Source organism: Simochromis diagramma, unplaced genomic scaffold (genome assembly GCF_900408965.1).
Source record: "Simochromis diagramma unplaced genomic scaffold, fSimDia1.1 OVJJ01000618.1, whole genome shotgun sequence".
NCBI lineage: Eukaryota > Metazoa > Chordata > Actinopteri > Cichliformes > Cichlidae > Simochromis > Simochromis diagramma.
Window position 1 is genome coordinate 8,505,994 of NW_024387423.1, and position 13,630 is coordinate 8,519,623.

A 13,630-nucleotide genomic window follows, 5' to 3' on the forward strand; every position below is an offset into this window, starting at 1 on the left:
CTTTGTGCGGCTGTATCAACCTCCCACACATTTGCTTTTCTTTTTCTTTTTTTCATCTGCAGCCAACCAGATGAATCCTCAGCAGCCCGTGTTTTGTGGTACATGATGCTCATGTTGTGATGTAAAGCATACCATTGATCTTGTGGAGGGACTTTCCTGTGAGCCAGTGCATCCTGCATCAACTGTACTGGCTAACGAAACCTTTGTATTTGCACTTATTATTTTGAAAGTCCTCTGCATCTGGTCTTCCAGGAAGTGATTAGTGCCGGTTTTTCTTGAAACATCTAATGATAGCTGCTTGCCCAGGTCACCTATTAACTGACAGCACTGTCATTTATTACTTATTTATTCTTCTGTAAGGCCATTTTTTTCCTTCTGTTGTGGTTCATTAAGTTTTTAAATGTTTAACAGTTTTCGCCTAATTTCTAAAAGCAGGTGTCCGAACGTGACTTTTCCTGTCTAGTGAAAAATGTGCAAACAAAGCACTGTTACCATAGTTTCTTGCAAATTCTTTCCGAAATTAAAATAGCACATAAAAGAGCATAATTAGCACTTGCTTTTAAATCTTTGTGGCTCAAATAAAAATCTAGCCTGTTTCGAAAGATATATTTAATGACACCTACTTTGTAACTGAAAATAAACACTTATTTACCAGACTTTAACGAACTCATTAACTACATGACACCAACAGCTCTTTGAATGGTGAAATAGAAAGATAAAGCTGTGTCTTCTTTTTTTTTTTCTTGCTTTTACTCTTTCACTTTTCACCTCTGTTTCTCTCCCTCCTCTCCCTTCGGGGGCACATGGGGGACATGAAGTGGATGGAGTTAGTGGGGAGCAGATTAGACTCACACTGGGTCATCCTCTGTCAGCAGAAAAAGAGCTGAGAGCAGGACACCAACCTGTGTTTCTTCTGACCACATACTCCGTTTGTGTGTGTGTGTGCATTTGTATTTCTCACCTCTTGAACCCTTTCAACCTCAGCTGTTCGACTAGTATATTTTATTGTTCAGTGCTTTAGATGTTATTACAGTTAAAATAATTTTGGTTATTTATTTTACACTTTCATGTCAGACATGAAAGTGTAAAATGTTCCTTGTGTTCCTAATCAAAAAAAATATTGGTTTCTAGAGTCTGCATTTGGAGTTTGTGCAACCGCCATATAGCATTGCTAACCAAGAAAGCTAATGGGAGCTAACTTGGTTAGCAAGCTCCATCAATAAACAGGGTGAAACTGACCCAGTTTACTGTTTGGTGCTGAGTAACAGGTTAATGAAATATACAAGTTTCACTTACCAGAAGTGAAGCACAGACTGTGAGGTTGTATTTGACAGCAGACCACATTATTTGTCAGTTACTGTAATTAAAAATGCTTCAAAAGGCACTGATGCTTTAACACCGCGATGTGGCCCAGTTCAGTCTGTTAGCAGAGGGGAGACCTGGCAGACAGCTGCTTCTACAGCTGCCCTTATCGTGACAGCTGTCAATCAAAGCATCCCCGCCCCTAAAGCTGCTTCCACACTGGAAAGTGTGGCTACAACTGTAGCTTGCCTCCACCAGTGTATGAATGTGAGAGTGAATGAATAGTGGTATTGTAAAGCGCTTTGGGTGCCTTGAAAAGCGCTATATAAATCCAATCCATTATTATTATCATTATTATAAAGTGATCTACAGCAGCGTAGCAACCAAACACCAGGTGGCTGACATTCAGCGACTTCAAACGGTGGGAAAAACCGCCAGTGATGCAAAATGGGCGGGACCTAAGAGAAACTTTTCTCTTCTAAGCGAGTGAATAAGGTGACTACCAATGAGAGTGTAGGATACCATGACTGACATATAATGTTTTAGTAAATTAAATTAGAGGGTTACCTAGAAAACCAACACCTGAAATGTCCTCAAGTGGCCATATGTCAGCTTCAGAGAGCTGTGCGACAAGCAAATCACATCCAGTGTGGAGCTTAAGTCTTAACAAAATCCAAAACAGCTTGGAATAAAAAACTTTAAAAAACACTTCACATAGAGTTGTTATGCGGGGGGGACAAGAGAAAATGAAGCAACCGGCTTCATTTTTCAGCCCTGGGGGTTGCTACTTGGGTGGCAAAGTGGTGCCATGTTGCCTCACAGCAAGAAAGTTCTGGGTTCAAATCTGCTGCTTTGTCCCTTTTTTTTAAGGTTGCTTGTCTCTCTGTGTTACATGTCGAGGGTGTACACTGCCTTTCAGTCTGTCAGCTGGGATATTCAGCCCCCCACGACCCCAGTTGAAGAAGCAATTAAGAAAATGCTGGAAAATTGTGGGCGGTTTCTTGAATTTCTTGAGAGAAAATAAGACAACACTTTGATGCTTTTCATTGAAACTATAATCAGTTAAAACATATTATGCTACTCTTAAGCTTTTCTACAGTGGATTCCAAGCCTTCCAAGTCCTTGATTATATGTGGCTGACATTTAGTATATGTTCTGAAAATACAACTATTTTGAATGTTTGTTCTGTTGCGTGTGTGGGAAGAAGTGTAATACATTAGCAAACATCCACATTTTTTCTGTTTTTATTGTGTTGTATTAGTTTTGAGGTGTTTTTTTGTCTTCAAGCCATTGTTTGAAATTGCAAGCTCACAAAAATCTGTAGTTATGATTTTCAGATTTTTGATGTTTGTTGATTGATTGATCTGCTTACCCTTCCATAGTCCACAGGACAAAATGGGCAGACAGAGGGGAAAACATGAAAAGAATAATTGTGGTTATTTACAGCTCTCCTGCCAGAGCTAAGCTCTTCTCAGTCTGGGAACATTTAAAACAATGAAAGTAAAAGCAGCCTGTAATCTATAAAAAAACACTTAACGTTTCACAGGAAGAAGGGAACACAATAGAGAGCACATAAAACAAAACTTTAGTGGGCTGGAGAAAATACAATAGTAAATATCAATGTAGTCATTCATTTCTGTCACGATTAATTATGAAAAAAGCATTAAACATTTTCTTTAAGGTCCACCTAGTCACTGATGGATTCACATTGGCCCTCAAAGTCAGCGTATTGGTGTTACAGCCCAGAAGGTCCCCTGTCAGTCTGTGGCCTCATTCTCTTGTGTTTATTCGTCCTTGGAGTGAGTTCAGTGTGCCTCCATCTCTCTCTCTCTCTCTGCCCTGTCCACCCAGTGTCAATCTGGATGCTGTATAATTGGTTGTTTTTTGGTCTGCCGGCCTGTCCCTCCTTGGCATTGATTCATAGCATTTCTAAAGGTGACAGTAACGGCTGTCCCTATCAGACAAAGTAGAGTCATCGCTAGCTGGACCTCGGCTGACCTGCTAGTTTGTTCGCACACACTCAGGCACGCAAACACACACCTGCCCATATGTAGAGATGCATAGGAAACGTGTGTGAATAAAGTCATTCAGAAAGTATAAAACTCAAGACAAAAGTAGCATATATGTGTGTGTGTTTTTAAAATTAAGATTAAATATATTAAAATGCATTTTAAAAAATGTAAACAAGGAAAATGCACGTGCATACAATGGCATGAAATATGTTTTACAAAAAAATGATATAACCACCATGCCATGTCTACTAGATTTCTGTGTGAAATATATCTATATTTAAAGGATTTATGGATTCTTAAGTTAAAGCCAAATATCTTTTGTGCACGGACTGTATATAAAGGATGGACATATCTTCTTTAAAGCTGCATTGTCTCTAATGACCAGCAGGGGTCGACTCCTCTGGTTGTAAAATGAAATCAGAATATGAAGACGTCTAAGGGAAAATGAGCCTACTGCCCACTTTATATATGACCAAAGTAAATACTGTTATTAAAAAACATGATGTTAATGCTGTAAATTGTGATTTCCAGCAAAAATTAAAAAAAGGAAGATAACGTAGGATGTGCCTTAGGACAGGCCTGCTTGTAACTGTCATAATGCTACTGTATGAGCGTGCGGTGTCTCGGTTTCAAATTCAAGCTTTAAGATTAGGGTTTTAAGGACCAGTAAGTGATTCATAGTGGGTGAGTTCGTTATATAGTGCCACGGTTTAATGAAGTCACATTTCCGTGACCTTTAACCATTAAAATTTAATCCCTTCATCTTTGAGTGTTTTGGCCAAATTCAAAGAGTTTCCAACAGGGCGTTGAAGAGTCATAGTACTTAAGAATAGAGGGGATGAATGTATGTAGATAATACAGAAATGTTGCCATCATGTAGCCAAAATAAATAGAGTACGCACAAATATACATTTATATGCATTAAAATAGTCACATGTGCACAGACATCCATGCAGACACACTCTGAACATCATCATATGCAGGCCATCCTCGGTGACCTGGATCCACCCAGAAGTGATGCTTTATCTACTTAACAGTGTCACCTTCAAAGGCTTCTGACACAAACGGACACACATACACACTCACAAACCACCTCATCTGTAAAAATCCCTCCACAAATAACAGCCACATGTGTGTCAGGTTTAGGGGTCTCCATCATTTTAAGGCGCTGGCTTCATATCTATAATTGAAGGTAATCGGCTGGTAAAAGGATTGTAAAGGGTTTTGTGCAAAATTCCAAAAATAAGCTGGCTTTTTCATGGTGCTGTTATTGACCTTGTAATTGATTTGGTGAGCCTTTTTTCCCCCTTTCTTGTGTTATAGTTTGATACCGTATAATTGACTTTGCTCGCTGTGGTGTCTATTCAGGTTGATTTCTTTGTCTTCTGTACTGTCAGCAACCACTCAGGACTTGGTCTTGGTTACTTCCAGGTTAAAGTGAGGGGTACAAATTTGAGTTAAGGATTCTGACTACTGCGACGTCCTGATGAATATAACAAGACTCACACTGTGCTCTCCCCTGATTGTATGTGTATGTGCGAGAAAGCTTATATTCACAGCATCCTGACCTGTGTTACCGTGAATGTAATTGATTGTGTGTGTGCTGGTGTCTCGGTGTTAAGGTTAATTTCTCTAACTGCTGGTAAGTGCTGTCTGACCGTTCCCTTGGCAGCCTCTCCGAGCTAAAGTAATGCCACTTAGAGCCCCTGGGCCCCCACCGCTGGCCAGCACATTGATCCGCTGATCAATAATCACATCTGTACCACACACCGTGTGTGTGAGGCTTCTGCACTGATGCTTACACACAGAATAGTGTCTAGAACAAAGTGTCACTGAATGGTTATCAAACTGAGGTCTGAGGGTCACCAAATGGTCATTGAAGTGGTTCCAGAGGAGCCCCCAAGCAGAATAAGGTTATGTTTAATTCCAGTAGCGTTTCATTTAATATAAAGTTATCATGTTCTGAGACCAGAGTCCTTTGCAGCACTTTTCTCCCCATACAGTGCACACAGTTGTGTCCTCCTTGGATTATTTTCTGATCATGCTCCAACAGTTAATCAAACAGTGAACAACTGCAGGCATTAAAATAACTTCCTGTAAATTGTGCTGTTGCTTCTTAGCAGCAGAGATCAAATTTTATCAGGTAGTTTTTGGGAGCATGAGTCTATTCTAGCAGTGCAGCCAGGTCTGATCCCAAAAAGTAGTTGTGCCGGCAATCCCCTGTGCTCTCTGGTATTAATTGGAAAGAAAACTAGAAAATTGGCCTTTGATTTAATACTGATCATATTTTCCTTACATGTATCATGCTGTTCACTGCGCTCTTCTCGCTGATTCTTCCATATTTCTGTTTGCTTTGCAAATTCTTCTATAAACTAGTCATCTGATAGTTCAGTAAAAGCACCATCACCCCTGTCATCTGATATAAGAAGTAAAGTGCTTCCTCAAATACAGTGTTATATCCCCTGTACAAATTCATTATCAGCATTAAAAGCATACCTCAAGGTTTTTTTGTTTCTTTCGTTTTGGAAATGAGAGTGACATCATCACCTGTCTGTGCATCCTTTTCCTCCTCCCGTTCTTTTATTCTTCTCAGGGAGCCTCCATCTTGTTTCAGATCACAGCCAATAAAGCAGCCTGCACCTCTCTCTCTTTCTCTCATCCTCTCTCCTTCTTCCTGTTAAAGGAGTCAGTCAGTCAGAACACTCAAAACACATATTAAACAGGCATCAGCCTCTCGCCGGGGCCAAATCACGCTGTTCAAATGTTGTTCTTCCACCGGGAGCGCAGGACAACTGAAGAGATGGGATCTGCAACATTAACTTGATTCACGGCTGCGGCGACTGAGTGACACTCCATAAACCTCAGCGGGCCGCCGCTGGGCCCCGCCGACAGCACCCCATGGCTAATGTGACACACACTAGCAACGCGTAGCCTCGCCACCCCCACAGCACAACACCAACACATTTTTGCAGCACAGCAAGCACACGCAGAGACAAATAGGAATAGGAGCGCATGTGGTAGAGACACACATCGGTAAAGCCTGACCTTAACCCACAATGCTGACATAAACAACACGTGAACTTAGAGATTCACACAAAAACTGGCAGAGACTGAGCTTTAGTCACCCGAGCTTCATTAGTTTCTACACTAATGTGCTTTTTCTCTCCTAAAATCACACACACACTCTTACAAACAGGTTCTATGGTGCAGTGGTAGAAACTGAACAGCCACTGAGTTATTGTCCTCTCCGGCCGACCTCTCAGCTCGAAGCATTTTGGTGTAGGCAGTTAGCACTGGCCCTGTAGCTCTGTGTAAATAGCTAACCTCTGCTGCTCAAAATGCCACCTTCTTCTGGCTGCCTTTGACAGTACTGACTCCTTCCACACACTAACTACAGCGCTTGTCACTTGGGTTACAAATAGCAGGGCCTGAATTGATATTTACTACAGAGACTTGTTGCCTCTGTGCTGCAGTGCCGCAATAATTTTTTTTTTTTTTTTCGTGTTTTGCCCTTAAACAAATGCATAGTGTTAGCTTTACCTGCATATGTAATGAGATAGATGTATAGGGTAGATTTAGAAAGACACTTCAAACATGAGAGGAGAGACTGAATAAAGAGGGTTAGAATCAGGGAGTTGAACACTCTACTTATGAGTATTTAAGCTGTAATGCACAATGTATACTATATATCCTTCTAAGAGAAGAGTGCTGCTCCCTCTTAACAAAGCTGCAGTCTGATTGCCCTCTTCATTAAAGTTACCATTTCATGTGGAGAGGAAACATCTTGATTTAAAGAGAATCACCTTGTCCATCTACACTTCAACTGTTACACTACCTCTTCAGTCCTCTATTATCAGTTTCTTTTCTTCTTTTATGTGTAGAGTCATTTTTTAATTCATTGTCATGTCATTAGCATTAGCATCTTACAGCTTACAGCAAAGCTAAGGTTATTAATAGTAATAAAGCCTTAAAATGAAAACGACGGAATTAGGATGAAAACAACAGAATTTGATCAAAAACAATGGAATTAAAATGAAAATGACGGAATTTGAATGAAAAGAACAGAATTTGATCAAAAACAAAAGAATTTGCATGAAAACAACAGAATTACAATGAAAACAACGGAATTTGAATGAAAACAACAGAATTAGAATGAAAACAACGGAATTAAAATTAAAACGACAGAATTAGAATAAAAACAACAGCATTTGAATGAAAACAACGGAATTTCAATGAAATGAACAGAATTAGAATGAAATGAATAGAATTTGAATGAAAACAACGGAATTAGAATGAACAGACCAGAATTTGAATCAAAACAACAGAATTACAATGAAAACAACGGAATTAAAATGAAAACGACAAAATTAAAATGAAAACAACAGAATTTGAGAACAAACAATGGAATTTAAATGAAAACAATGGAATTTGAATGAAAACGACAGAATTAGAATAAAAACAACAGCATTTGAATGAAAACAACGGAATTTCAATGAAATGAACAGAATTAGAATGAAATGAATAGAATTTGAATGAAAACAACGGAATTAGAATGAAAAGAAAAGAATTTGAATGAAAACAACGGAATTTGAATGAAAACAACGGAATTTGAATGAAAACAACAGAATTTGAATGAAAACAATGGAAGTTTAAAAGAAAACAACAGAATTAGAATGAAAACATTGGAAGTTTAAAACAAACAACAGAATTTGATCAAAAACCAAAGAATTTGAATGAAAACAACAGAATTTGAACGAAAACAACGGAATTAGAATGAAAACAACGGAATTTAAAAACAAACAACGGAATTTGAATGAAAACGACGGAGTTAGAATGTACAGAACAGAGTTTGAATGAAAGCAACAGAATTCTAAAACAAACAATAGAATTTGAATAAAAAGAGTAGAATTAGAATGAAAACAAAAGCATTTGAATGAAAACAATGGAATTTCACTAAAAAGAATGGAATTAGAATGAAATGAATAGAATTTGAATCAAAACAACGGAATTAGAATGTACAGAACAGAGTTTGAATGAAAACAACGGAATTAGAATGAAAAGAACAGAATTTGAATGAAAACAACGGAAGTTTTAAAACAAACAATGGAATTTGAATGGAATTTGAATGAAAACAACGGAATTAGGATGAAAACAACAGAGTTTGAATGAAAACAATTGAAGTTTAAAACAAACAACAGAATTAGAATGAAAACAACGGAATTAAAATGAAAACGACGGAATTTGAGAACAAACAATGGAATTTGAATGAAAACAATGGAATTTGAGAACAAACAATGGAATTTGAATGAAAACAACAGAATTAAAATGAAAACGACGCAATTTGAATGAAAACAACAGAATTTGAGAACAAACAATGGAATTTGAATGAAAACGACAGAATTTGAATGAAAAGAACAGGATTTGATCAAAAACAAAAGAATTTGCATGAAAACAACAGAATTAGAACAAAAACAACGGAATTTGAATGAAAACAATGGAAGTTTAAAACAAACAACAGAATTAGAATGAAAACGACGGAATTAAAATGAAAACGACGGAATTTGAATGTAAACAACAGAATTTGAGAACAAACAATGGAATTTGAATGAAAACAATGGAATTTGAATGAAAACAACGGAATTTGAATGAAAACAACAGCATTTGAATGAAAACAACGGAATTTCAATGAAATGAACGGAATTAGAATGAAATGAATAGAATTTGAATGAAAACAACGGAATTAGAATGAACAGACCAGAATTTGAATCAAAACAATGGAATTAGAATGAAAAGAAAAGAATTTGAATGAAAACGACAGAATTTGAATGAAAACAATGGAATTTGAATGAAAACAACGGAATTTGAATAAAAGCAACGGAATTAGAATGAAATGAATAGAATTTGAATGAAATCAACAGAATTTGAATGAAAACAATGGAATTTAAAAACAAACAACAGAATTAGAATGAAAACAACGGAATTAATCAAAGCTGTGTTGCCAGCATAGACTATATATAAAAGATTCACTTAGCCATGGTTTATTGTCTGTTTTAAAGCCTTGATTTTGGTATTTTTGGTTGCCACCAGAGCCAGACGTGACCATATAGTTGACCCTTAAAAAAGGGGTGAAGCACTAAGTTATCCGCTAACGCTAGCAAACCTGTCTATGTGTGTCCAAAAAAGAGACACTTGATAATTAACGCTAAGAAACAAAAAACTTGTTTATTAGAATTTCACAATTTCTAATTGGAGCTCAGATTTGTCGGTGGTGCGCTGAGTGACACAGAAAGCTGTGTTACTTGTTGAACAATTAAAAATACTCAAAAAGGCAGCAAGACTCTAAATACACTTGAGAGGTTTTGTTTAAGCGACTTGTGGCAAGGTCTTACAGAAAGCTAGTAGCTACAGCTGCGAAGACCAGGCTCTAAACAATTTCTTCTATGAAGTTGGGAGTTTTAACAATATCTGGATATATTTTTGGCAACCAAGCAGCAACCTTCAGGACTAAAAACTGAAACCAAAGCATGCTGCAGTTCCTCCACTGGCCACGTAAGCCTTGCTTCAGACAATCCTGGGGCCATTCTCAAGTGGCTTTTTTAGAATGAGTAAATTTCTTTTGCCCTTGAGGTTGCTACTTAGTTGCTAGAAAAGGCCAGACTGTATTAAAAATCTTTAACTTTGTCGCCTCCAAGTAGAATTTTCTGCTCTATCCATCTAAGCCTTAATAGTTCACTCTTTTGTCAGAAGCAGTTGTAACACATAAAGGGTTTTCTGTTTCCTTTCATTCACCTACAGCTGTGTAAAATGTTGTTTATTCCAAAAGCACCTTTGCAGTATTATCTGTTTTGCTGTCACCAAAGAATGAATGGTCATTTTCTATTTGGCTAGTAAGTGTGGGAGTTAAAACGAATGTGTCTCTGGTCGTGTTTGAGGAGGACGTGGCACCATTGGGTCAGAAGCTGTTTGTGGCATAACTCTGACTTTCTGATCACATTGTCCACCCTGTGAGTGGAGGACATTAAATGTTAGCTGTAGATAGGAATATCAATGATTGATGAGTTTTTTCCTTTATGTACTGTGAGATCTGCATGATCTTGTGTGTTGCCCTTGGGTGTAAACCTTGTACCTCCAATGTTAGCATTTTAGAAACTTTAGAAAGAAAGAAAGGAAGGAGAAGAAAAAAAAAAGTACAGTTTTATTTCCTAAGAAGTTAGGAAAGTCTTTCCTATGGTGTTTGTAAAAACCAATGTACATTTGAAATGACAATGTATGTTTGTTTGTTTTTTTACAGTTATTTTACAGTAAGTTCATCTGCACTCAACAACCTAGGTGTGAGAGTCCCTTTTTCACTCTCTCAAATTCCCATTTTTCTGCATAGATTAGTCTACAAGTGTCTAAGCCAGGCGCTGTTTAAACAATGGCATTTCTAACACTGTTCCTATCACCTTGGAAACGCCATGGCAACCTGTGATCTGAGAGGGCACAGTGTGGCTCAATTAGCACCAGCCGTATCTCACCGCACTCTCCCGCCAGAAGAATATCTCCATATTCTGTCTCCTTTCATGCATTAAGTGACACAAATACGTGAAGTGTTACATCACCTTTTATGTCAACTTTCCATGTAGTTTTCCTCTCTCTCTTTTTTTTACACAGTGATGGATGCACACACACATAGGAAAGAAAGAATAATATATGCATTGCCATGTGTGGTACAGACAGTAATTGGCACTCCTCATTTGCCACTTTTAAATGAGATCCTGTCCATCTAGCCACTAAATGACTTTCATGTTTTTATGCTGTGATTGGGGCTCAAAAAGATCCTTTGTGTCATACTGGCTGCTAGAATGACAGGAAGGTTGCAGTCACTCTCAGACACCTTTTTCCTTCTTTAATTTCTAGCAGTCGGGTAAATGGAGCTTCTTTATGTCATTATTGGCTGCTTATAACAAACATATTAACTAATAAGAAATGCATCACTGTGTTTCCCAGGTATCGTTTCCAAGTCCTTTGAGTGTCGTCTGAAAGGCCAGGGGGCTACATTTGTGGAAGCAGAGGATATGGGCTCCCCTTTGCACAGGAAAGACTCTTCTGAGTTATCGGGCCATGACGAGATCCAACAGGTCATCATCATCCAGGGCTATGGTGACGGAGAGGTAGCTATCGACCAGACCCTCGAGGAGTCAGCCGCTGCCACCCTGCAGACGCTGGCCATGGCCGGCCAGGTGGCCGAGGTGCTCCACATCACTGAAGACGGACAAGTCATAGCCTCGGGCAGGGAAGTGGCATCCGCAGGAGCCCACCTGGCTGGAGGCAGCACCCAGTACGTGGTCTTGGAGTCAGGGGAGGCCAGAAAGGAGTTTCAGGCTGTGGCCAGAGGAGGGGTAGCAGTCGCAGCTGCTGGTGGACAAAGTCACATTGTCTCAGAGTCCTCCACAGCTCTCGATGCTCTGCTCAGCGCAGTCAGCGAAATGGGCCATCAGGAGGAAATACAAGGAGAGGCAGCCATCGTTCATGAGGTCTTGACCCCAGAGATAGCTGAGGCTGTGCAGAGTGAAGTGCAGGGGGAGGTGAAGCAGGAGGGGGAGGAGCAGGTGCAGGTCATCCAGGGGACCGGCCAGGAGGACATGCAGGAAGTGCTGCAACTCGCCGCGTCCCAGATGATGAAGGAAGGCCTGACCCAGGTCATCGTCAATGATGAGGGCACGCACTACATTGTGACTGAGCTGGACAACTGCACCTTACAGGTGGAGGGAGAAGTGTATGGAGAGGCCGGGACAGGTGACGGGGAGGTGCACCAGGCGGAGCAGCAGACAGGAGAAGAGATAGTGGTGTACCTGGATTGAGCTGCTCGCAGTATTGTCCTGGAAGGGTAGAGGAGAGAGACATCCCTGAAAGATTCACATTGGGCATTTTATTTCACTTCCCCTGTTTAGCTATGTTAAAGCTCACGTTAGCCCAGATGTTGTGTTCTGCATTGTCTCTGTTTAATTTCACCCTGCTTCATTCACTTCGTACATCACTTCTACCATCTTCTCTTGGGCTACACTGAACTCAGGTTAAACATCGTTTATTCAAAGCGACAGTAAAGGAAAAAGGTTTTGGTGCTAAGTGAGCTAACCTGCAATCCACACAGCCGCCAAGACTGCTTTAATTAATTAATGCAACTTAAGGAAATGAATGAGTACACATTGTCATGAAATATTTTTACAATGCTTCTAATGTGCTAAGAGTTAAACAAGTTATTATAAAGAAAGTCTATCTTTTCATTTATAACAGAGCTAACAGGTTTTTTTCTTGCTTTTTGATTTCTTTGTGGTACATTTATGTTGCAACCTAAAGTTTTTCTGTAGCAAAATAGATGTTTTTTTTTCTTTTGATAACGCAGTGGTTTAATTTGTGTGAGCAATCTTTTCTTTTTCTTCAAATCCTTTGTGTGTGTGTGTGTACTATTAGTTCCAAATCAGTAATACGATGAATGAATTCCCAAATAGACCTTATACATATTTTCTGTGTAGCGAAAAGTAAAGCAATGACAATTATACGTTTTAGATTTTTGACAGTCCTTCATTGTGTGGAAGGCCTGTTTAAAAAAACAAAACATGAGTGCAGTTTCATTTTTGACAATAAAGATTGAGCCTAATTTTTAACAAGTGTGCCCACATTTGTTTTCTTGGCAGTTAGCGCTGTTGATAGTTATGTCAGCAGCACGATGCTATCGTGCATACAGTGCAGCAGCATCGTACAGGCGACATGCACATACATGCATCAACTGATGGTTCCCATCAAGCTTTCTGATCACTAACACCGTCATTATCATCACCATTATCATTATCGTCATCATGATCACCATCATCCTAATCGCCATCCTCTCATCTCGTCCCCCCATCAGGCCCATTCTGTTCATTGCATTTTTTTTCTCTTCCCCCCCCCCCAGCACTATTCAGCACTGGAGGGAGAATCAATATTCATTTAGGCCCCTACACAAGCCTGGTTTCTGATGGAGTGAGTGGGAGAGCGGTGTGACGGCTGCAAACACAATGGCCAACCACTGAAAGTAGAGAGAAAGCACTCGTACACACTGAGGGCATCAAAAGATCATCCCTTTAACACACACGCGCTGCGCGAGCAGAGCAAGAAGGTGGGCTGAGAGGGAGAAAGTGGTGGAGGAGTGGGCAGGAAAAATGAGAGCATTACAGATGGATGTTGAGAGAGGTGAGGCCAGGGAGAAGTGAAAGAGCGGTGAAATCCACAGCCACACAGAGAGAAGGGAGCCTGTAATTTCACATAACACCTGTCTGCCTTTCAGCCTGTCTTTG

At 39.5% G+C, this 13,630-nt stretch overlaps 1 protein-coding gene across 3 annotated transcripts in view; it reads left to right on the forward strand.

The window, feature by feature from the left end:
• Window positions 1–12,961, forward strand: part of znf407 (zinc finger protein 407) — a 161,583-nt gene extending 148,622 nt beyond the window's left edge. For all 3 annotated transcript variants that reach the window (XM_040012705.1, XM_040012703.1, XM_040012704.1), the window contains exon 10: window positions 11,304–12,961. In XM_040012705.1, the coding sequence (XP_039868639.1) occupies window positions 11,304–12,157 (854 nt within the window). In that variant the 3' untranslated portion in view covers window positions 12,158–12,961. The remainder of the gene's footprint in view (window positions 1–11,303) is intronic.
• The last annotated feature ends 669 nt before the right edge of the window (window positions 12,962–13,630 follow it).